At 40.0% G+C, this 25,828-nt stretch overlaps 1 protein-coding gene across 1 annotated transcript in view; it reads right to left on the bottom strand.

Annotated features, from left to right (window-relative positions):
- The window catches only part of pik3r1 (phosphoinositide-3-kinase, regulatory subunit 1 (alpha)), a 30,813-nt gene extending 5,377 nt beyond the window's left edge, over positions 1-25,436 (bottom strand). The window contains exons 1-7 of the mRNA XM_057354631.1: positions 25,150-25,436; positions 23,405-24,012; positions 6,176-6,271; positions 6,011-6,085; positions 5,665-5,796; positions 3,711-3,912; positions 3,549-3,631 (exon numbers count right to left, since the gene is read on the bottom strand). Coding sequence (XP_057210614.1) covers positions 3,549-3,631; positions 3,711-3,912; positions 5,665-5,796; positions 6,011-6,085; positions 6,176-6,271; positions 23,405-23,735 — 919 coding nt within the window. The 5' untranslated portion in view covers positions 23,736-24,012; positions 25,150-25,436. The remainder of the gene's footprint in view (positions 1-3,548; positions 3,632-3,710; positions 3,913-5,664; positions 5,797-6,010; positions 6,086-6,175; positions 6,272-23,404; positions 24,013-25,149) is intronic.
- Positions 25,437-25,828: the final 392 nt, after the last annotated feature.

The raw sequence follows: 25,828 nt of genomic DNA, 5'->3' as shown, positions 1-25,828 counted from the left end.
TATAAAATAAAAAACAGATAAGTGCATAAATCTACTGAACAGATCTTGGATTATTGTAACAATGGTCTGTGAGGTACCTGATGATTTTATTAGCGCATGCGATATAAAACGCACACAGTTATACATCGATACACAGTTAACAGCAAGTCAACGGCAAAACGTTAAACCCATTTCGACACCGCAGAATGCATACAAAACTACTGACACAACTGTCATCAATCTGATCAACCCTGAACAATGACAAGTTCGTATTGCACCAACTCAAGCGATTACCTGGCGCATCTAGTTCTATGTAAAACAGCAGATCTGATCCGGATCCATTATCAAGTCTCGGACACTCTAAATCCGCCATACCGTTGCATATCTGGAAGAACGAGCATGCCAAACCTCCACCGAACAGATACTATGAATCCAGATTCTTCCTTAAGGTTTGAAAGCCTTTGAGTGTGTGGTCAGGAAAAGCCATTACATCACTTACCCCAGCCAATGGTGCTGCGGGACTGTTGCTGGCCACTCCTGCCTCATCACCTGCTTCTATATCCTCCAAGTGCTGAGTGCAATGATGTCATAGCAACAGCGCTTCGTCCTTCCAAAGTCGAGAAAGAAGCGAATCTAAAGCGCGACGTATCCGCGGTATCCTCTCGGCGTGCAACGTGAGCTTTGCCAACAGATGGAGGTGATTCACTGACTAGGTGCACTGCAGCACAGCATCTTTCGAATGAGGAAAGGAACTGAAGCCTGGCTGTCTTTCTCTGCCACCCCTCCCTTCCTGCATCTGTGATGCAGCTCAGCTAAGCTCCGCCCCTCTCTGAGCAGTGGCGATCAGCACGGCCCCTCCGCTGGCAGGCAGACAAAAGCACAGCTCTGATAGCTGCTGCAGCGGCACGTAGGCAGTCCCTACGTCAAAGACAAGGCCGGGTCATGAGGCAGGCACGGATTGCAAATACTTCTTATAATCCCCTAATGTGTCTCGCAGAGGGCTGTGGGAGGGCAGAGATCAGCTATTCGTGTTCGAGAGGGCACCTGAAATAGCCGCAGTTCTCAGTAGGGTTAAAACCGCCACAGGAACGTGGGCTATTGTCATGCTCGGCTCTCTAAAGACAGGTCAGAGAGGATTCAGCTGGGGTACTTAACAAGCAGTAGGTCAAGTGTAACCAACCACCTCTGCGAGATTAACGGACAGCGATGGGTAGGGAAACAGACGACGAATTCTGTAAACCCTAACTTCATAGCAGCCGACGAATTCAACACACGCTCACCTCACATGTTCAGGCATGCTAGTGTTAGTCAAACAGGTTAACCCACTTTTGCAGCAGGTTGCATTCGGAGCGCTTGTCTTTTTTACCATAGACAGTTGATACGCAGAAGCACTGGCAGCTTGTAAAGCAAAGCAGCACTGATTTATGAGCCTGTCAGAGCTCCTCACCTCCCTTTAGAAAAAAGTCAGGACATTAAATGGGACTTTTGAAAGAAGAGGCCGATCCATCTAAAACACTATCAAGGATTTTCGGAAAAAAAGGGTAACTCCCCATCAAAGCTGTTCTACTTTGATACAGATTCCATCTGCCCAACTGCTTCCTTGACAAAGTAAACCGATCACTACATCAAACTTCCTGAGACATTAAAACCACAAACTTACATTGCAAGTTGTGCATGTTCGGTACAAGTCAAGAAGACTTATATTCAGGAAAATCCGTCTGTTAAGCTTTCCTCATGATTCTTTGTAAATCCAAGAGAAGTTCCACTGGCTCTCTTGAAAAGTATTCCCAAGTATTCAAGTTTTATTTCTTCAAAAGAAAAATCCAGCAAAATCCGGAGAAGTTGCCGCGACAGGTTGAAGCCGTAAAATCTGGAGAACTGTAGCAGGTCTGTTAGAGGCAGCGAATGACGCCTGCTCTGGGACGGCTGGGTTAATGATTGCTGCGATCGGACTGTTGCCGGCTGTCTCTCGCTCTCTCTCTCACCCTCATTCACTCTCTCTCTGTCTCATGATTAACTCGCTCGGGTTCAAGTATTTGCTGAGCTGTGCGCTCTTATGTTTTGGGAGGGGAATGTGGCCCAGACAGGAGGGGGCCGGGGGGTGGAGTAAACTCCTCGGAAGTGAACGTTTGCAAGCGTGTGTGTGTAAGAACATCTGCAAGACAGAACAGCCGCCACTGCAGGGCGAACAAGAAAGCTCTGTGGAGCAGACCGCACTTCAAGCAAACCAAATCCAAGCGGGCCTTTTGCCACCAGCTTAAAATAACCACCCGGTAACTGGGAACATGCATGCACGCAACCTCTTGCCCAATTAAAGCACGCACGCACGCACGCACGCACGCACGCACACACAGCCTGCAAAGTGAGTGAGCACCAGAATAAGATGGCACTTGTGTGACCCATGTTTGTATAAAAGCTACAGGAAGGAACAGAGCCGTCGAGCAGAATGGAGACGGGTATGCATTTGAGTCTGGGCTCGTCTAGCCCAACCCAACCTCCTGCAGGTGCAAATTACTGACAGCTGAGCTCGCTCCATGCCAGGGCAAGGAATAAATAGGCCCTAACAGGTAATAAAACATTTAAACAGTCACACAGCCAGACTTAGGCCCCCCTGGCAGCCCGAGTGAGATAGACAAGCTCAGGGAGACTTTACTAGTGCTATAAAAGCACGACTCGTCTATGTTGAGTGTGCACACAATGGTACATGCACACAAGTGTCATCAAGATTCATAAAGAACATGGACCACAAAATCAAGGGAGCCAACCAGCATCTCTTCTACAGAGCACTCCAGCACATTAAACATTCATATCAGCGTTGCATTCCAGCACACAGATTAAGTGAAAATGCACTGCTTTCTTATTTCAGAACATTAGTATGTTAAAAGCAATGGATACGTTTGATCCTTTTCTCTTCTTAAAGAGATAGTTCACCCAAAAATAGGCACCCTGTCATCGTTAACTCACCCTCATGAAACAACACCTTCCCTAATTGACTTCAATTGTGTGCAAACAAAACCAGCCAAGACATTTCTCAAAACACCGTCTTTTGTTTTCCACAGAAGAAAGAGTCATATTCAAGTTTTAAATGACTTCAGGGTGAATAAAAGATAACAGATTTTAGATGTTGAACCATCCCCTTTAACAATGCAATGTTCTCTGTATCTGTTCATTGAGCCATATGTGCCATTTACTCTGCTGTATAAAGTGTACGTATCAGTCTAAATTCCATGATATGACTGTATAATCATTCACGTCAGTCTGCGCCTTGCCCACCACAAAAGCGTGCAGTTTAGATGGAGCCATGGCCTAGCAGTTCCCAAAAATGGAAAATTCTGATTCTGAGATCCTGAGCTGCGGCTGCAGGTTTAAGTCCAGCAAACATCATTTTTAGCTATCATCTTCCCTCTGTTCTTTCTTGCCCTCTACCTACCCCCATGCATCGTAAAAGTGTGCACTTGAGTCAGACACATAAAAGCAAAGCTTGCATGCATTCACTATTTTACTCTCCCGTTGTCCACTTTATAATATAAATATTAATAATAGTTTCGAACATTTTGGGTATTATTTACCTGGAGCCGCCTGACTGTCACTCCATTCATTGGTCACCAGGACTTCAATTATTCTGATGTGTGCTTCAGGGCTGGGCTCACAGCTGGGGAGGAGAAAGAAAGGTCAGCATGTTGCTACCAGCTGCCAGCTGTGATGTAATATGTGTCTCAGTGACCGTGTACCTGGTGGGCTGATATCTGAAGAGTGCTGGGCTGAAGATCTCTGCAAGCGCGCGGGCGCTGAGCAGGTTGGCCGCTGAGGCCTGGCACACGCGAGAGAAGTGGCGCAGCAGGCTCTGCAGGGTCAGCCAATATTGCGGAGGAAGAGCTGAGGAGCTGGAGATGAGCCGCAGGTGATGGGTGCATTCGTCTGTACCCTGCACCTCTGCAAAAACAGACACACAACAGACGTGAGATCAAAGCCGCCCTAGCGTTCACCTTCCCAAATTTACAGTGTCATCAGACCTTTTCCTGAATACGTGTCTCGTGGGCTAAATAAAACGATCGGTGAGGACATATGCAAAAAAACGTACATGGTGTCATGTGGAAAAATGTGCTCAGTGCACTTCTAACCACAGAAAGATCGCAAGAGAGACAATGACAGAGTGAGGTACTCTGAGAGGTGATTGGCTGACAGTGTTGATGTCGCAGATAAGCTTTCAGGTTTGCTTTAGTTCTATTAACCACAGATATCCTGTTTCCAACCACGTGACTGTACACTACCAAAAGAGAAGTACAAAGCAAAAAAAACGGTGTGTACTCTCTAAAAATGACTCTTTGGCATTGCTAACAGTTTGTTTTGTGGACAGACAGAATGTTCAGTTAAAGCGAGGGTTGATAACACCCTTAAGCCAACAGCTCGTAAAACACCTGCAATACTTGATCGCCATCGAATTGGCTAGGTTTTGTAGATGCAATCAGACAGTTATACTCAAAACAGGTATACTCAAAGTATGTACTTGCTTTGATGATACAACCACATGAACTTGACAGATGAGTTTGGGCTGGAACTTTGGGACTGTGAAAAATTTCCTTTTTATGAGAACTATGAGACTTGTAATGTGGTCTCAACTACCCAATGAGAACATTGGCGCCACCCTGTGGCTACGAGATCAATAAGGATTGGTCTGATCATCTGTTTTTAAGGCTGTATGAGTCCTGTCATAAAACATAAATGGAGATGTTCACTCACAGAAAAATAACAGGGGGGCGAACAATGTTCATTGTGGCGGCTGTAGGAAAGGTTATACAACCTAATTCACTAAGTTGGGTACCGCTTTGTCTTTTTGCACATTGGGTTTTATCCCACTTAGAATAGTTAGGAAATGAACTTGCATTACTAGAAAATGCAGATGTTGCGCTAGACTTTTTGATTATCCATCATTTTGACATAGAAAAATCTATTTTCTCCCATCACTATGGCGCAAGGTGATGCTACGTGCTAATTAGCATGTTTGTGACATCATCGCTATGTACATGCGTTTACTCTCTGAACTTACTGTGTTGTAATACAACTGAATACCCGATAAAGTTGAAGTTGTTTACATTTTTAATGTTTCTGTTGTCAGACATAAAATAATGTGTATATGCGAGCACGCGACGGGGGGGTCTGATTAAGTTACAGATACGTGCATTGCAGAATCAGATCCAGAAACAATGCCTCAAACAACATTATCGCCGTGTTATTATGAAAAGTGTAAAAAGAGTTTCAGTTCGTTTTGAAACTATGGCGAAACAAAGTAGACGGTGGTGGGCCGTCATAGTCTAATGCCTTGTTTATACACGCGCCTGGCTCCACACCACGAGTCTCCCGCGTGGGTTTTCCTGAATGGGCGAGACGTTTATGAGTAATGAATCGGAAACCTGCGTCCCTTTCCTCCGGTCACTTACGATCACGTTCTGATGAAAGGAAATTATTGGATGCTACCAACTTGCCATAAAGGGGAATTACAATTTGCCCTCATTGTAATCCGTCAAAATGACGGACGGCCTTCAGATTTTTCCGTCACTGTTAAAAATAAACATTTCGGTTAACGCGACCTCTGAGAAAATGCCGACTGAAGTTCCTTCTTTCTACTCTGCATTTAATTTGCTTTAAAAATGTTAAAAGCTTGTTGCTGCTGAAGCAGAATCTCACCTTGAGCAACGCGTATCAACTCATTGTAGATGGCAGAGGGTATGATGGGCTGAGGCAGATCTTGAAGGTACCTCCTCAGACCATCGCACAACATCTGAAGGTCCATCTGCTCGAGATCCATCGACGCTGGGTCTGATAGAAACACAAATGTCAGTGGAATCAATGATGCCAACAACATATTTCTAACCATGTATTCTAACCAAGAAACCAGCTTGTGCTCTGCTCAAGCATAGCTTGTTGTGGATGACTGCCAGTGTGCTCTGGGTGGTTATGGAAGTCAAAAAAGCACCCAAGCCTCTATGATATTATGGCTCTTAGATATTTCACTCAAAGAAATGTCACTCACCACCATCAAAACACTGTCGCACATCAAGCCCTCCTCCAGCAGTGAAATTTCTGTAGAGCGTTGGGTTGTCTAGGCCTGTGCAGAATTCATACATGGAGTTTAGACATGTAGTAGACAGCTATAATTATAGCATTTCCTTGAAAGTAAGGTAGAAGATTGACTCACCTTTCCTCTCGATGGCCTCCAGGAGCTTGAGCAGCATGGGCGGCCCCATTTCTGTGGCAGCAAACTGCTCCGTCAAGTCCAACAGAGTGCAAGAGCCTGGAAGAGAAAAAGTTGAACAATCAACATCAAAAAGCCACCGGGTTCCTTTGAACAACTCTACTAGCTTTTCATTAAGCACCAAGACCGTCGTTTCAAAGTCTCCAAAGAAAACAATCTTTACACCTTGACCCACTCCAAAGTCACGGCACACTTAGATGAATAATCGCTTTCATGAGTTTATGTGGTGCGGCCAGGAGCACATTTGAAGGGAACATCTAAGCGTGGCCGAAGTGGGTACAGGGCCGGTGCTGACCGGTAGGATATGATTAAGTGTGCTGTGGAGAAAGTTTGAGCAAACAGACCGTAATACGCAGCCGGTGGTGTAGGGTGGAGGTTTTCTGAGATCTACAAGTCCAGGTGTGGGGATGAAAGAGCAGCGGGCCTGGCTTGAGCTTTATTTGGATTTGCTGCACGGCATTTTAAAAGGCTAGGATTTCTAAAAGGCACTACTGTTAATGGCGTCCAAGCCCGCAGACCCAAACACGGTTGATTATGAATGGATTCCCTTCACTCTGTTTTTTTAAAGACCCATCAAAAGGATCTTTACAGTTTGCAAAGTTTCTTAGAAGGTATGGCTCAAATTAAAAGTCTGAAAGAGGTGCCTAAATGGAAAAAATAACCAGACGAGGAAATGGGGGTTTAAGCCATTAGGAATAATAGTCTTGTTTAGTCCCAAAGCTCTGAGCCTATTTTGGAAGCCTGGGAGATAAGCGATAAAAGTTGGAGTGCTCATATCACCCCCCTTCTCTTGCGCTCTACTTTGAAATACAACAGTCATCTGGACTCTATTACAGGCGAAGCAATGGCGAGTGTAAGGAGAGTTATTCGTTTTCTGAGAACTCTAAGCAGGCGGGGGGGGGGGAATGAACAAGAGACTTCTTATAGAGATCTGGAGACTAGTGCCACTACGGTACGACGCTGAGTCAACCTTTTGCCCAGACGGACACCCTATCCGACCAGCCGGTTCTTAGAATTCAGATTCACCGTGGGGCTAATTTTATTCCGTTTCAAAATGTTCAGGTCAAAAGTGACAAATATGGGTATACGACTTTACATATGCCCACATTTCTCACATAGTATGTTTTGTGCCAAGTCACTCTTGCAATGACTGTGCCTAATGGTAAAACTGCCATAGTTTGAGTCTTGGTTTTCTACAATAGCAACTAACATATTACATCCATTTCGTAGCTTCAGTGAACTGTAGATTTTAAGATGTTTGTGTTTATTTACATGTGTTGGAAGGGCATCTCCATAGAGATGCAAAGCTAAGGTAAGGGGGATCAAGTTGCTTCTAAGAAACTCTGGGTGACCTGATAGCCCTGGCCTTCCAAGCAGCTGGATGGAATGACAGCCAGAATTGATGATAGTAGAACTGTCTGAATGTTTCGGTTCAAGGTCCTGCAACGCTCCCGAGGCATGCAAGGCCTAAAAGTACAGAAGAGAAACTACATGTTTCTGAGAAAAAGCAGTGCTTGACTTTTCAAAACTTGCAGGTGTTGTGTTTGGTGTTCTAAAACAAACAAAAAGTCCCTCCTCAAGTTTGTATGGCATTGTGGTCCGTAGATGTGGCTCGGGTCATACTTCAATAGAACCATTTTATTTTTAATTAATCACATAATTGCAAATTTTGCTTCAAAAGACCACACAATTTAAAAAATAAACAGTCTGGGATGAACTATAAATCAATGTTTAGTACTCAAGAGTTGTTTAACACCCTTAACCCTTAAGCAAGTAACACTAGGACCACTTTGAAATCCCCTTACGTGAGCTCAACCAATATTAACCTACCGTGCCAAGCCTCTCAACACAATGCGAGTATCATTAGCTGGATCTTAGTGCGAGTATGAACAAATGATCTGGACAGCTTTACATGAAAACACCCTCTGTTTCCAACTCAAAGGCTTAATTTATCCAAGCTGTGCAACAGAGATCACGCAATCAACCGGGCGATGGAAACAATTAAAGATGAATTTGTGGTCAAGTTCAAGTGCTGCAAGACTTTATGGGAAACACTAGCGAGCGAAAAACTGTTGAAACCACCTTGCATTCTCTTCAAAAAATTAAACGCTCAGAAAACAGAAAGCAGGCCAGCTCTGATTCAAACAGCCAATCAGGAGAGCTGCAGATTCTGGTTGCTGTAGCAACTCAAGAAGAAAGAGGGGCTCCGTGTGCAAGTCTCAACAGGCATAGCATCTGAATGTGTGGTGGTCTTGTAGGTTGCACAGAAATGAACTTTAGTTAAAGGGAGCGCAGCTGCTTGGGTTTAGTGGAACAATCTCTGTACATCTGAACCATAGACCAAGTTCAGAGAAGGTGCATACGATGTTAAAGATAGCAGTCCTAGCAGTTAATTTTAGGAGGTATGCTCAATTGCTCATGTATCCAGCTGTTCCACTGCAGATTAGGGAAGTTCTTTGAAATGTCCCTCCAAGCGAACCTCTAAGATTTCATCACATATCCCTTCAGGGATAAATAGAATATCTTTAAAAAGGGGCTTAAAACCTGCTTTTCAAGAACCTGTTTAACTCCTATCAATCATCAAGGTGTTACAACGAGAACTATTTTCCTAAGGCTGCTCATAAAGGCTCATTTAGACATAAAAAGTGTGTTACCATTAAATAAGACATATGGGGTGTTATCAAATTGGATCATGCACAGATTATAGAGGTAACAGTTTATGAATTAAAATTTTACCGGAGGTGGACAGTACTTAAGTATTTTTACTTTGTCATAAAGTACAGATATTTGAAAAATGTACTTGAGTAAGTGTTTTTATTTGGAAAAAAATTATTCACAACATTATCAAAATCAAATCCCTTTATTGTCACTCAACCATTTACACAAGTGCAACAGTAGGTGAAAAACTTAGGTGCAATTCCGACCAACATGGCAGTGTGACAGATATGAGACAGAATAAAGCATATGTCATACTTTTATTTCATTTGTTTTACCTTTAATACAGAATTTAGGTAAATTACATTTTTTCCCACTTTTAAAAGTAAAAATACTTAAGTAAAAGATCAGAAGTAAAAGTGCTAGATTTGAGCTTGTACTTAAGTATTAAAAGGTAAAAGTTGGGGTAAAAAATATCCATGAAAAGTAGTGGAATAAAAAGTATAACATATGCTTTGTAATGTAGTGAAGTAAAAGTCCAGATATTTTTTGTAAAAATATTTAAGTAATGTCCACCTCTGAACTTTACTAAAATACCAAATATTATGTAATTACAATCTATGTGGCAGAAAAAAATTCACATAAATATATGAAGAAAATATTTCAGAAATCGAAAGCAAATGGAAAGAATTTAGTGTATCGCCCCCTATTGGCGAAACAAACAAAACAACAACATTACAAATTTGTTTCTACTTTTTGAACAGACAGAAATTTTAGGAAAGTCTATTAGGTGTAAAAAAAAATGTTCACGCTAGTATGAGAGGTTATCATTACAAAACATTTGATGTAAGAGCAAAAGTATTTGTAATAGCATCCCTCATGTGTGAAAATGCCTGACCTCAGATAACAAAAAAATGGCACAGCTCAGCACATTTTACGCTTCTAAACCAGGTTACACAGAACAATCATGCCACAACACAGACTATTTCATGTTCTTAACTTTGATTCTCAGAAAAGCCTTCAACCATTTCTAGTATTGAATTTTTACGAAAACAAAACTACTGTGTATTAAATAAAGACAACAAGTCCTATGTTTTTTCAGTTGCTCAAAGGCTTAATCTCAACATATCACACAACTGAAATTATAATCCCTTTATTCTTTCAAATGTGTATTATCTTTTAGTTTGAAAGCAGCTGATTTATCAGTATTGCATCCATCAGTCAACACCACAGAGCCCTGCTGCTGTCAGTCAAACATTTTTCAAAAAAATAAAGAAAACAGGCCTCATTTGTGGAAAAAGCATAATGTTTGTGTAAAAATGTTTGTAAAACTATAAAAAAAACCTAAACTGCAGCATTCAATTTAATGCTTTGTTAATAAATCCATACTAGCATAAATCAATTTCCACAGAAATGCTTTATGCTCACGTTCAATAAATGAGGCTCAAAGACTTTTTTTGGCCCAAAAAATACCTACATATGAATGACAAAAAAATAAAACGTAAAATGCTATGCAGTGACTGAGGAAAATGTAACAACTCATTGAAAACAACAGACTTCTCGACTCAAGCAGAGTGTTAAAACGGTTTCATGCATTTTCCTTCACCCACGCTCAACCATTGGTCTATAAATGCAGCGAGAAATCTGACACATGACTAACTTGAACAAATGTCTTTGATGCCATGTCAACAAACACCCAGACCAACGATAAAAAAAGGATGGATGGGGTGGTGGCAAGTGGCAAACTTTTAGTTGACCCTTTGCATATTTTAGTTGTTTTTGTCGCTCAGCCTCTTGGACAACGTTTTGCTAATCCACCCAATAGACATGCTTGTCCTTCGGTAAGTAGCTTTGCCCTGACCCTTCGCAAAACCCCGCCCCCCTTCGTTCCTGCTGCTATGTCCGACAAGCTTTCGGTATCAGCCATGCGCTACCAGTGTAAATGTGTGCACTCTTTCTGGGGAAATAGTGAAGAATTTCTGGAAAAATGACACACTGATTTCAGACAGAAATGCCTGCAATATGCATTCGTGCATACAATACTAATGCATGCTTCATTTGCTGAAAACGTCTTTCCTTTAAAATGTCTCTGCACCACTCATCTCATCACAGGGCATATCTTGCCAGCTTGCTCATACATGTAATATGTAAGTAATATATCAGTAAGTATTATATCAGCCTTAAAACACCACTTCCCAAATGCTTCATTCTGTAATTCATAACGTTACATTAATAATTCCAACAATATCGTGTCTCATATATGTATTGGTATAGTTGTTGCGATGTGAACGCCGCTATTCTCCATTTAGAATGATTTTTAAAAGTTATAACTTAGTTATCGTTTATTGTTATAGTGTGAACGTCCATTAAAGCTGGGTATGTATCTCACTGTTTACTTTCACAATTATTAAAAAGCTATTTTTTCATATTAATCACCAAAGCTCTACTACGCCAGGTGGTTTGTTTGTCAGACAAAATGGCGGTTAGTCACAGGGGCACATTATATCAGCGTTATGATTGGTCAGATCGCCTGTCAATCAAACTGCTTGCAAAGGGTCAATTCAGCTCTGGAGGAGATCATTAAAGAGTACATTCCTCAATATTTTTAAGGGCTTATTTTGGTTTATGGAGTGTCCGACAACAAGTTTATGTACATACATGATGTAAAAATACTATTATTTCGTAATAATAAGCAGTTTTTATTACCTTACTTCTTGACTGACTCTCAAATGATTCGTTCCGCGATTCATCTGTGTAATCTCCGCCTTTCCGCCAGCGTAGTCTGATCTGATTGGTCAGATAGTGTAGTCTGCTGTGATTGGTCAGATGGTCTAGTCTGCTGTGATTGGTCAAATGGTCTAGTCTGCTGTGATTGGTCAAACGCGTTCAGCATGTGTCGCAAATGGACCGCCTATCATTACTGCTGTATTACGGTTTGCAGGTGGTTGGATATTAACAGTGTATAGAGAGAGATGGCGTCGATTTTACCTTACCAGTTCGAGCCCGAGTCTGACGAATCATTCTTTAATCCTTATACAGATGCCAGTAAGAAAAAGGACTGTTTTAGACACTTCTCTTGTAACAGTTAGTTATCACGGCATACAGTGTACGGTGTTCGTATCTTCAGATGTTATTATAACTATAGTACACCACGCAGTTCTTGAAATAAAGACTTTGCGAGTTAATATGGTTGAACACTTACATTAGCGCAACGAGTTTATAGCTAACGTTAGGTAAACAAACAGTAACAACCCCAAAAATAACGGTAACGTTAGCTAAACACAGACATGAGATAACGTCACACAAATTTAATTTTAAGTAAAGACAAAAATAAAGAGTCACACTTACAGGTTGTGATTCGGTGGAGCTTACAGGTCCAAATAAAGTTGGTATTGCAACATCTTTTAAGGAAAGACGTTTAATGTATCCTGCAGTAAAGGCGCCAAGATTGATGAAGCAATCTTCGGTAAAATGACGCGCGCAAAGTAAAACGTTCGGTTTATACTCCTTTGGTGTCGTTTGAAAAATAAATAGTAAACCTTTTTTCCTCAGAAGTTCTTCCTTTGGTAGTGAAAATAAGACTGACTTAGTTTCACTACATAGAACACAGCTTCTCTTAGACATGATGCACACGTCACGAACGAGCTAGTACAGTGTTTGGGGAGGAGAGAGTTAAGTTTTCGCAGTCAGTAGGCGGGGATTTTTCTAGTGACGTAGGTACATTGTGGTTAAAGATTCGGACAGGTCATGGCTTGTTCGCGTGATTCAGAGTCGATTACCTTTTTTATAAGCTAATAACTTTGTTATTCGTTCACCTTCGGATTTACAACTTGGCAGATTGCTTACATTCAAACACGGCAAAATTAAACACTTCATGAAATGTATTTTTTATGATCTCGAGGAATGTACTCTTTAATGAACAGCACATGTACACATTCTCACGCACAACTTGTGATGCGCTCCAAATACTTTTCCACGTTCCTGCTGGTAACATTACTCTATTTCAATGCACTTTTGTCCCAGAGGGCTTTAATGCACTCTAAAAAATATGGTTCTTGAAAGGTTCTATAATGATGCTCAAGGTTCTATTTAGAACCATGTTTTCTGAAGAACCCTTTTCTGCTGAAATGGTTCTTTGTTTTGGGAAAGGGTTATTTATTCCCGCCTTTTTCAGTTTTAATTAAATCAGTTATTTGGAAGCTGCCTCCTGATTGGTTGTTTGTCCTGCATCAAAGTCCTGATTTAACAGTCCTGCTGAGGTGCCTGCATAATAATTCGTTAAAATGTTAAGCGTATAACGTTACATGTATATATATCAGGTGAAATTGTATCAATCATTATTTACTTCTGCTGGTTCAGAAACTCCCATGAACCAGTTTTCTAAAATATTTTCATGAACATTATCTTAATGTTTCCTAAACAGACTGTGGAACAACATGTATTTAGGTTCATTTATTAATATTTCAGAGTTGTGAGCTTGTGTTGGGAGGGAACTTGGAAGAGACGGGTATTTCTCACAATGCTAACCAAGCCTTAATTGAGCTAAGAAGTCTGACAACTGTGTCTTGGTGTTTTAAATAGGTGATTTATTCATGTTTCTTTTAAAGTTGATACCCTTCCTAGTAATTTACTGTTAAACCATTTTGCAAATGGAAGTTGTGTGTGTTATTATAGCACATGTACTTGTCTCTGTTTTAGGTGAATAATAAGCCAAACTCACAGCTGGACAGCTGACTTTGGCTTAATGGTTGAGGCAAATTCAGTGACATTCACAAGACAACAACAAAGTTTATGAATGAATCTTTAGCAAAACATTATCTTTATTACATGCATAAATATGTTTATACGGCAGGAGTCAACTCAACCAAACTTCTGTCATTTTTACATATGTGAGTGGCATCTACGTACACTAAAATCAGCTTGTTTTGTCTTTATGTCTCATCTTCAGGCTCCTGAAAACACCTTACTGACAGACACAGCTCTGGTTTGGCCTAATAGCCTATGCAATGGTAATGACGACAGCCATAGCCGGACAGTGGTGGGAATCTGTGATCATGGCCTGCAGATTTGAGCCCCACGATTCAACACACTGCCAGACCCTACTTCTATTTAGCCAGAAACTCGACCGCAATTCGCAATCGTCACTTAGAGGCGATTGTACGGATTCGTCATGATGCTAAATACATCCACCGAGCACAAACTGTTCAGGCTTAGCCACAGGAATGTGTACCATTACACCAACTGCCACAAACCAGTTCTGCCCTTGCTAGAACCACAATGATCTAACAAGGTTTGTTACCCTGAACGAGAACGGCACGTCTTAAAAAAGCTATAGGGTTTATATATCACTTATCATCTAGCCATGATGGGAAAATAGAGAGATATACAAAGAGGACATTAGTGGAACCGAGGTGTCTTGGACATACTGAATGAATTTACCTTCCTTCAGATGAGACATTAAACCGAGGTCCTGACTCCCTGTGGTCATTAAAGATCCCATGGCACTTCTTGTAAAGAGTAGGGGTGTAACCCCAGTGTCCTGGCCAGATATTCCTCCAATGGCCCTTGTTAATCATGGCCTCCTAATAAAGTTCAGTTTATACTCATGCGTAGGACCTACGCCGTAGCCTACCCTACGCCATAACCTGACGTGGACCTCTCCAAAAATGTAACAACGCGTCAACTCAACGCAGACCACAAGCGCTGTGATTGGTCTGTTTGAACCCCTCCCTCGGGTCAAAAAACTCTGCAATAGCGTCATGTTTACTAAAACGCATTTCCGAATGAATTATCTAAGTAAATTATTTGTTATTCTGTATTTAACATCTCAAGCTGCAACAACTTGCTGCTATCACTGCTAATGCTTCTCAAACGAGCTGCTTCTTCTTCGGCTCTTGTCTTGGTTACACAAGCAACACGTGCATGGACACTGATGCCTAGTGGTCATTGCCTGTCATTATGGACAACGACGCAGAAGTATAAATGAAAACCAACACGTAGCCTACGGCATAGTCCAACGCACGAGTATAAACTGAGCTTAATCCCCATGCTTTAAATTGGCTCCCCTCTCCACCTATAGCTGGTGTGTGGTAAGCGCACTGGCGCCGTTGTACTGTGGCTGCAGTCGCATCATCCTGGTGGTGGTGGGTGAGGAGAGACCACCCTCATATGATTATAAAGCGCTTTGTGTGTACAGCAATACACAATAAAGCACCAAATAAATGCCTCATTCATTCATTCCTCCTTACTTTACAGACCTAAAAGAAAAGTTTCCAAGATGTTTGGAATAAAGGGGAAACTCCTTCAATGCCAAACAAAGACTTTCCAGAATGCACCACAGGAAGAGCAAAAATGGTTACAAACTTCTCTGTGATTCAGTGTGAATCACTGGCAAAAAAGGATAAATCAAAATAAAGTAAATGTAATATTCAGCACTACATAATTATGTATTAGTTGACACTTTTAGTTTATTTTAGGGCTGTCAAACGAATAATCACGATTAATTGCATCCAGAATAAAAGTTTGAGTTTACATAATACATGTCTGTGTACTGTGCATATAATTTTTGTATTTATAAACACATACATGTATACATATTTAGTAAATATTTACATTTATCTATATTTACAAATAATTTTAATTATATATAAATGTTTATTCATTTGTATATTTTTCTTAAATATATGCATGTATGTGTATGTTTTCATAAATACAAAATTAATATGCACAGTACACAGACATATATTATGTAAACACAAACTTTGTTCCTGGATGCGATTAATCGCGATAATTCGTTTGACAGCCCTAGTTTATTTATTAAATGCTGATACAAATCTCAATAATATCATTATTGGGAATTATTTTGGCCACCACAATCATATTCTGACAATCTGATTTTGTGACAACCCTAATGTTTATGTAACTGAGTCCCATACTTTCATTTGTGTTACATTTTATAGTTTTGACGTCCTCAACATTATATAAAATGTAGATACAAAGAAAACACCAGGGTACTTTCTCATAAGTGTGTACATGGAGGGGGCTTCTGCTGCTCTGTAAGGGGGAAAGTTCACATTCTTTATGAAACCCAGTAACAATTCTCCCTCAGAGGGCTGCTTCATACAGCAGATGTTCGTTCAAGTGTTGAAGAGGCCCTGAAAAGGAGAGAGGTGCATTATCTCAAAGGCAGCATTGCCTCCCCCCACCAGCTCGCACACTTTCAGTTACCAGCCACCGCTACCACAACTCAGTTTTAAAGGGCACATATTTTGCAAAATTCACTTTTATAATGTGTTAACACATTAATACGTGTCCACAGTGTCTGTAAACAAGCAGTCTAAAATGTAAAAAATGTGCTCACTCCTTTTTAAAAAATTAAAAAAATAAAAAAACCAAATAGAAAAAAAAAAAAATTAAAATAAAACAATAAATAAAAAAAAAAAAAGAAAAGCCCACCCAGCAGTGGTGACAATCTGCCATATTTGCTTAGACACAGCCCCGTGTGGGAAGTACAACAGTCGCCATTGTTAGATCGTCACTGGAGCTACACAATGTCTGCGCCACAAAGGCACTACAGTTGTTCTGTATTAGGATGTACCGACCAGCATAACTGTCTCCATAGACTCCCGCAAGCTGAGTTATAGAGAACAGCATGGTTAAATTTCATTTATGAAGGCAATGTCCCGCTGAGAATCGGTAAAGTATTTCACGTTTCCGCCAATCATTTCACGCCGGACTGCTTCACGAATGAGGGCCAGTACAACGCTGGACTTTCAACGAGGTTGCTACTGCAACCGGGAGCAATACCAACACTTCGTGCCCAGTCCTCATACCCAGCAGAAGCAGTATCACACCTCATATTGTTGCTGATTAGTCTTTCAAAATTGCCACTCTTAATGGACTTGTTATCGCACTATATTGGTAATGTTGCTAACAATAGAAGTACAGCATCTAACTGTATTTATTGATGCTGCCCTCACATGCTGTCGGGCTTATCGTAAACAATACGTAAAGTGTGACAGTACATGATAGAACAACGTTGAAAGCGTAGTATAACTGTAGTAACACTAAACTATACCTGCTCGACCTCCATGCAGCATTTATTCTCTGGCTCTGTAGGCATTTTACTGCAATTCCCACACAAGCACCTGCACAGCGATTTATACATTATCATGACGGACCATGCTAATGCTTATCGATCACTTGAAGAACGCTAATTACACAATAACTGCAAAATTACAACTACTCCTACTCCTGGAAACGTCCTGTTCCATTCTTAAGGCTGTCACTTCTACTTTAGTCTCTCCATCAGTGTCAAACTCCGGTTCGTACATATAGGGCTGAACACCACTAACAATTACTGACATTTTGATGTTTTGTTTTGGCCGGTGTTGTGCCGAGAAATGCACCCCTGCCAGATTATGCACCTCCTTCAATAACACGATGTCCGATTGGCTAATTCTAACCCCTCCCCTAACACCTAATCCTCACCCTAACCATTGTGGGGAGGGTGGGTGCATAATCTGGCAGGGGTGCATTTCTCGGCATTACACCGGTAAGCATTAGCACGAGTTCCTGAAACTCCGCCCTCCTCTGGAGAGGGGGCTGGGACAAAAAGCTCATTAACATTTAAAGAGATATAAGCAAAATCGGTGCGTTTTACACGCACTCAAAAACGGGCAACTTCAACATTCTATAATAAATGATCCGCTGGGTATTTTGAGTTAAAACTTCACATACACACTCTGGGGACACCAGAGACTTATTTCACATCTAGTAAAACCATTCGAACAACCTCTCCTTTAATGTAGGTTCTCAAGAAGACAGAGAGCCCTTTTCTCTTCGTTTAAAGCCTTTTCAGAATTCTGCTGCCTTGCATTCTTGAAATAAATGTTCTTTGTTTTACATGAACAGCACAGCCACCAGAGACCTGCATCTCGGATAACTTGAGATAAAGTTCAAAAACAAACAGATGAAAAACTGATAGATTTTCTGAGGGCTGAGCTCCAGAGAAAGCATAGATTGCATCATTTTCACAAACTGCATGCCAAAAGCCTGCCATATTTAATGAAATTGGAAGAATGCGGGCCTCGCAACACAAAAGGGCTGATCGCATCTATTTTAAACCACGTGTGGACGCAAAGATACTCCTGAACTCCAAAACACTGGAACGGAGAACATTCTGAGGCTTTACTGTACTCATGTTTTTCCAAAGTTCCAAAATGTACCAACGCTTGTAAATTTATGTTACAGAACATTTTGTACACATTGTATATGTTGCAGTCCTAGAGCCATTGGAAAAGCAATAATAGTTAATCCCTATTCAACATTAACATAACAATAAAACGAGAAGCGAGCATAAAGCTGGGCTAGGCACATACTGACCCTCACACGCCAGAGGCCCACAAAGGAGCACGCTAGTGTTTTAAAAAAGCCTGGGAGTCGGAACGGTCTGGAATTCCACATCTGCTGTTCTCTAAAGCCCCTATGGCTGAGAGAGAGAGAGAGAGAGAGAGAGAGAGAGAGAGAGAGAGAATTAGAGGCCCCATATTATACACTGCCCCTCATTCCGCTCCTCCGTAAAGCCCGGGCCCAGAAAAATTACCCAAAAATTCAAAGAGGGAGCTGGAGAAATGAGGAGGATAAACCAAGAAAGATCTACAAGTTAACTAAATGGGGGATAATCAATCTCAAACAGAGTGAGGCAATAAAAAGCAAACCCTGGGCCTCTGCAGCACTACGGCCCCTGACTCTCTCTCCTTCACACACACAAGGCTAGAATCATAGTTATACTTTTTTTAGTTGATACGCTATTTAATATACACTATTAGCAGCATTTCTGTGTATGACACTGGAAAAGTACACTTTTTTAAAAGTTTTATGAAAAACTGCGGCAGGAGAAACATTCTTTCCCAAAATGAGCCGAGCTGCAAAAGGGCAGAAATAACATTTTATTAGGTCACAATGACAAACAGCTCGACTGTCTAATACAAAGACAGAGTGCATTTCCTGGTGCTTCAGAAATTTTTCGCCATTTTGTTTCTGTATTCTCTTAAGTCAGTCTATCTGCGCATGTTAAAGAATCTATGACCAAAGAACTCATTTCAAATGAGGAAGAGAAATCAGGAATTTTCTAGCAAGGCCAAAATATTTCTCTAAATGTCCAACTGTACAACTGACTTTTCCATTTTCAGTTACTTCGATCCAATGCAAATGAATCACAAAAAATCATGTTAAAGGTAAACGGTCATGGATGAAATGAAACTGCAAAAACAACCATTTCCAAACAGGTTTCCATTTATTCCCTTCAGACACATAGACTCTCCATTGCCATTGGTTCTAACCCATGTTGCCACTGGAAAAAAACATTTCATGTCAAAAATTACATACTGCACCTTCACATCTAACACTTGGATTAGAGAGATGGAATTTTATCTGGAGTTTTATGTTGTTTACGTGGTGGTGGATGTGGTGGGATAACAGGTACCAGGTGCACGAGGGGCACATTGCCTTCGCCCTGGCTGACTTACAGATCTCCTGCTAGTGGTTTACATTGAGCAAAACTTTGTCTCAACTGCTGTCCAATGTAAGCTTCCTCTTACATCCGTTAAAATGGGCAGAACTTGGAATCACTTTTCAGAATGGAACAGAAAATAAATCGTCGAACTTGAACCACAGTTATACAGCTTATACAATCTTTACCAGAGAGTTACTTGGGTTTTATCCAATAAAAATAACTCTTGGTGAAGAAGTAAAAAGCTATGTGCTCATGCATTTTCTTCTGCCAAGAAGAAACAGGACAAGGAAGTAGCATGCTAGTTTGTCACACTGACTCTGAAGTGCAATGATTGAGTGACATATCTTGCTTCTGATCTATGTTCCGTAACCCCCAAAAGCCTATTTATTCATCACCATGACAACTGGGTTATGACAACCCCATTTTTTTGCAACAGCATTTTGTTGAAAAATACATTTGGTTGGTCATGGGAAATGACGTGGCATCTTCAAATGTTCACTTCGATTCACAAAGTTACAAAAGACGTTAGGGTGTTTTTTACAATTGGTTTAATAGCTTGGTCCAAACCAGAGTTTACTACAGAGCCTCTACAGTTCTTTTTCACGGACACCTTTAATTCCAATCCACATTACTTTTTACCCTTTATGTTTGTCACTGGGTTTTGCAAATATCTAACCAATAAAAAGTATTAAGAAGTGCTTGTCAACTTCAACAACATAGTATGAAATCATTTTAAAAGTATTATCTTTTTTTTTCCATTTCCTGAAAAACAGCGAATTTGGAAATGCAAGGTTTGGGAAGGACAGCAGCGAAATTCACTTTTTTTCGGTCTGCGAAAGATGTACTGCAAGCGATGCTACGAGGGTGAGGTGGTCTCCTAATTTTTGGTTGGACATGATAATAGGTTTACAATAAGATAGTTTGAACGAACTTTAGAAATTTTAAATTCAACTAACTTTTTTTAAACAATTTGAATAACTTTTTGTTGTACATACAACTTGTTATAGAACTGAGGGCTTCCTAAGTTGAACTGAACCTTCTGTATTTAAATTAATAACAACTAAATACGTCTTTCACTGAAAAGTAAAACTGAATACGCAGAGTGAATGTCTCAAAGCAGAAAGTACATTGTTAAAAATATTAAAACATTATCCCTGTTGACACAGGTCACATGTTTCCAGCTCAACCAATAGAATTACACATGCAATCGACATTACGATACATATCTTAGATTTTTTGTATCCTGATATACAGTAAGTATATAAAGCATAATTTAATTTATTATAATAATAAGTAAATATAATTAATTATAAAATGTTATAATTTGTTGTAAAATTGTAAAAGAAACCAGTGGAGTTTAATACCACAGAAGACAGCTTCTACCAAAACTACAGATCTCATACTATAGAGATTTTAGAGCCGCCATAGGGGGCTCTAAATGCTCATACTGTGGCTGTGCAATATACTCAGTAACACCAGACAATTACAAAGTACTGTGTAAAGGCCTTCATCCAAATCTGGGCTTTCTGCCATGTTTGCAATTACGAACCATAGCCCAATGCAAACCTTAAACGGCCTTAAATATTCAGAGGACATTTGTGTGCTGCAGCTATAAATCCAATCTCTTGATGAAATAGTGGTGTAAAATCTGGTCACTAGTGACAAAAATGGAAGAAGTGGCAAGTGGGTATATTAAGAGAGGAACCTGGGTTTAGCATCAGCATGAAAGGATTTAGTTGAGGAAAATATTTGTTGTGATCCAACAACGCCCAGCTAAAATGGTTGACGACAATGTTTAAACAGTAAAAAAATAAAATCTATTTTGAGACCACTGGTTAGGGTCAAATCTGATGAACAAATATAAATCTAAAGGTTAACTATTAGCTTTAAGGGAAATTAACTAACTGTGTAACAGTCAAAAGGTGGCCAGTTTGCATTTGTAAAAATATATAAACTATTGCACAGGTTCACAGGCAAGGCTTAGCTTAAGCCAAGACTATGCCTTAGTTAAATTAGGATATTTAAGTCGCTTTTATTAAAATGCCTTAGATAAAAATATTACTGGTGTGCAGCTTGAGACCAAACAATGTAAATTACATATTTTAAGTAGGCCCTACTTAAAATATGTAATTTACATTGTTCGGTCTCAAGCTGCACACCAGTAATATTTTTATCTAAGGCATTTTAAGGAGGGAGGGGGCTGAACATATTCTTCTCTCTAATAAAGGTAGGAATCTATGTCTGTTTGCATTTTAATTTTTTCGAGAACCGTTCATCCAATCGACTTCACGCATGGCGGGTGTGTTGCTGCGGACCCAAGGGAGTGCAGTGTTGCACTTTGGTGCAATGTGGACACACGACAAGTTCAGAATTAATAAACTTCAAATAAACTACAGAACAGCGCGAGCCGGAAGCGACGTGCCTCACATTAAATAGTTCTGTTTTGTTTTTAATGGCCAATTATATTTTGTTTAGTTTCTGTATTAAGTTCATTTAGAAAAATGTATTTTTTGTTTGTGGTTGCCAACTGTGAATGCAGATTTAAATGCATAAAATGAAGGCGACTGTTTAAACTGTTGCAGCCATTAAAATAGTTTAGTTTCGTTTCCTTTAACACGTTAGTTTAGAAATTTTTTGAGTACTTCTTGTTTGTTGCTCAGGCAGAGAACGCAGTTTGATTGCCAACCGAGCCAGAGACGTGGATTTAAACGCATGACGGGCATGAGTCTGTTTAAATTCCTCATTCAGCTTCAGCTGTCAACGTAAGAAAAAAAAACTTTGGATATGTGCGACATAGTGATATGCAACCTGTGTCCATACCGGGTCCCAAACTGCTCCAAATATTAGCTTTGTCGGACTTCATGCAGCGCTGCGCAGACCGAACAGCGAAAAGCATCTTTCATTAATTGCTCTCGTGTTGTTTTGATAAGATAAGCAGATCTGTGCAACGAGCACATAAAGATGAACACAAAATAAATTAATCACTACAAACTAGCATTTTTATAGGTAGAACTCGTGTGGTGTTGCGGTAGGCCAGTTTTAAATCGCATATTTGGCACACTGCCTTTGTCTTGTAAGTTCACTCATGGGTGATTCATATTCAAGCGAGCATGAGAACTGCTACACGGGGGATGCCAGGTGTTAAAGAATATTCAAATCTCAAAATTGAAAATCGAATCGCGATTACCAATAAATCATGCTGAAATTGAGCTGGCTCGATTATGCAAGGCAACAATATTTTTTTTATGCGTAGCTTGTCAATGAAGCACAGCTCTGGGATCAGTAGGAAATGCTGCTCGATCTAAAAGCAGTGCGAGTTTGAGTCGCTTATAACGTGCATTTAAAAAAGCAACACCCGTCAAATATGATCATTATAAATATACTTTATTATCATGAAAATACCTGAGGAGGCTTGAGGAACAGTGATAAAAAACATGTCCTTAGGCATTTCCTAGAACTATGTGTGTTATGGTCTTCTTCTGCAGTGCGTATTTGGAGTTTCTGCATAAGAGCGCCCTCTGGCTTTTGGGTGCAGCAGCATTTTACCATACTTCACTCACAAGCTGTGCATAAATCACGTAATATATATTTCGGTTAACCGTGCACAGCCAACCCACCGAACAAATATTCTGGTCCAACCCTAATTTTAAGATATGTCAGGGCAATTTATTTTCAGTTAAGACCGCTCAAACTTTCATTTTAATCTGGGACTAGTCTTTAAGCCTTGTCTGTGAAACCGGGCATATATGTTTTATTTTAATGCTCATGAAAGCTACAACCTAATGTTTATAAACAGTGCTCAGGTGATGTGCTCAAGTCAATATTTCACAATCTCATTCTACACATCATTTAAAAAATAACAGTTTCTAAAATACAATCCAAACTCATTGCCTATCATTGCGACAGATGGTGTGGACGAAAACTCGAAATAACACTGTAAGATACATTTTCTAATTTATTGCGACATTGCGTCTGGCGTAGACTGGAAAAAGCCCACTCACCTTGCTCGGAGTCGGAATCTGGCTTGGCAGGTACAGGGGCCACAGGCAGAGGCCTTGGGGGCCTTGGTTTGGGAGTTGGCGGAGAAATCTTCCTCTTGCCGATGAACTCCACATACGTACCAGGAAAGTCACCTTTTTCCTGAGTGGTTTCATTAAAACCAGGTAGCCATCCAATTTCATCTGGTCTCTCCTCCACACCATCCGTGTATCCAACTGCAAGCAGTGCACCCTTATTGACAGTGAGAATGTCACCTATGTGTAGATCAATATCCTCCTCTCTCTCTTTCTTATAGTCATACAGGGCTCGGTACTGATATCCTTCTGCACTCATCTTGATGATATGGTTGCAATCTTTCGCTGTCACAGAAATAATGAAGCTCACTCCAAAGGTTCTTTGAACCAACTTTCAGATGAGAGGTGAGAGTTAAAGAAAAAATATTTTACTTCAAAGACTACAAGCATTAATCTTCAACCACACTGGATAGTCTGTCAGAATGGGTGGATTATGTGAAACTAATAGTCCAGTGATTGAGTGCACCTTCAAGGTGCTTCAGAAATACTCTTCCCATCTGTGTGAGGTCTGTACCTATGGATCTCTGTACTCAAACCTGCAAGACAAAGGAGAAGCTATTTTACACATACACACAACACAGACAGGTTTATAACTACAAAACATTGTTATTTAAAACAAACCTTAGAAAACAAATAGTCTTGTTACATATTTTTTCCATTAATTATAAATAAACTATTATAATGGCCTTAAAATACGTGTTAAGAACCCTACCATACAAACAACATATTATTGTTTTTATTTTGGTGCAGTAAACCAAAAATATACTTTAAATGGCCTAAATGTAAGCAAAGGTTCTATGATTTTATCTTAAAACAAAAACAGAAAAATAAATCGCTAAACTGTGAAAATAGCCAGTTTATGTCTGAAATAAAGCATTTTTATTCTTGTAAACAATAAAGAAGTGCTACAGAGCCTGAGAAAGCAGAAATCCCATTTTTAACGTTTTTTATGTATTTCGAAAGTCCGAAAGAGCTAATAAAACAAACTGTTAAGTATAAATAGTTCACAAATATATAAAAATTGGCACAGAAGAACCGCTGACTGAGCGAAACTACACACGGAGTATCAAATACGATTATTAATCGGCGATTTTAAAAAGAATAAATTCACGTTGGTCGAATAAAAGGAAGTAAATTAACAAAACAAACGGCTAACTTTCAGCAATAAAAAGTATTAACTATAAATTTCACAAACAAATCAGATACCACCAAACAATGCGACTATTAACTTGCAAAATATTAATATCATATTTCTACTTCACGGCATGACGTTTAAGTAAACGCAAGTATATCGAATACTTTTAGATTTATACATTTTAATTAAACCCTATTGTTACTAGTTAGCATGGCGGCTAAAGTTAGTGCTTAATATTGTAAATGATTATTACAGCAAAAGCTCTTATATGCTACTTTGTATGCAAAGCAATAAAAGTTGTGACAATTGACATTAACAATTTCGTTTACGGTGATTATTGCACAGTCGCGAGGAAAGGAAATATATGGCCAGCGTGAATGTAAAGTACGTGGAGTGCTTTAATAGGATGCATTTGGGACACGCTGTACTGGAACAATCGACACAGCGAAGCAATCCTGCCAAACATGCCATTACTTCAACATTAAACCACACACTAATCACAAACCTACCGCATATTAGGTAGAAGAAGTACACCTACCTTGCAATGGCGAGTATAGAGAGAAAACGAAGTGTATATGCAAACTTTAGTAAGTGAAAAGCAGGGCCGAAAAAATCTCCTACGCTTCCCGTAACTCCAGCTCACGGCAGTTCTCAAGCAAATCCACCCTGCGTAGCTGCTATAAAGTACACCTCAGATGTGGCGTCCTCGATTAAGTAACATCCAACGGTAGGTAACTTCTCAAACCGCTAACGTAACTTATTGATCGAGATCGTTTGACGACACTGAAGCCGACTCCGCCCGAGCCACCGCGCACTGAATCCTCTCAATGGCAGGCACACCGAACACAAACCACGCCCATTGGCACACGTCACTACCAGCCCCCTTCACTCTCCTCCCATTTTAGTTAAATGTATGTTCGATGGCGGTCACACGTAACGCCCAGATGAGTTACATAATGTTTACATGCAAGTTTAGAGAGCAAAATGCTATCTTTAATATTTCTTAACTAATGAACTGGATGATGGATGTTGTGCTACTTGTAGGCTACAAATAGAAATAATAGGCTATTCACACATTATTTAATTGTATTACCATGTTTGTATGTTTGTTTTTGACATGATTTGATGCTAATAGCATGTTTTATCTTATGTTGTCCACAAACTACAGTGGTCACAGTATAGGCTACTCTTTTAAGTACTGTATGGGGTATGTAAAA

Source organism: Triplophysa rosa, linkage group LG2, assembly GCF_024868665.1.
Source record: "Triplophysa rosa linkage group LG2, Trosa_1v2, whole genome shotgun sequence".
NCBI lineage: Eukaryota > Metazoa > Chordata > Actinopteri > Cypriniformes > Nemacheilidae > Triplophysa > Triplophysa rosa.
This window is presented reverse-complemented; position numbering and strand designations above follow the sequence as displayed.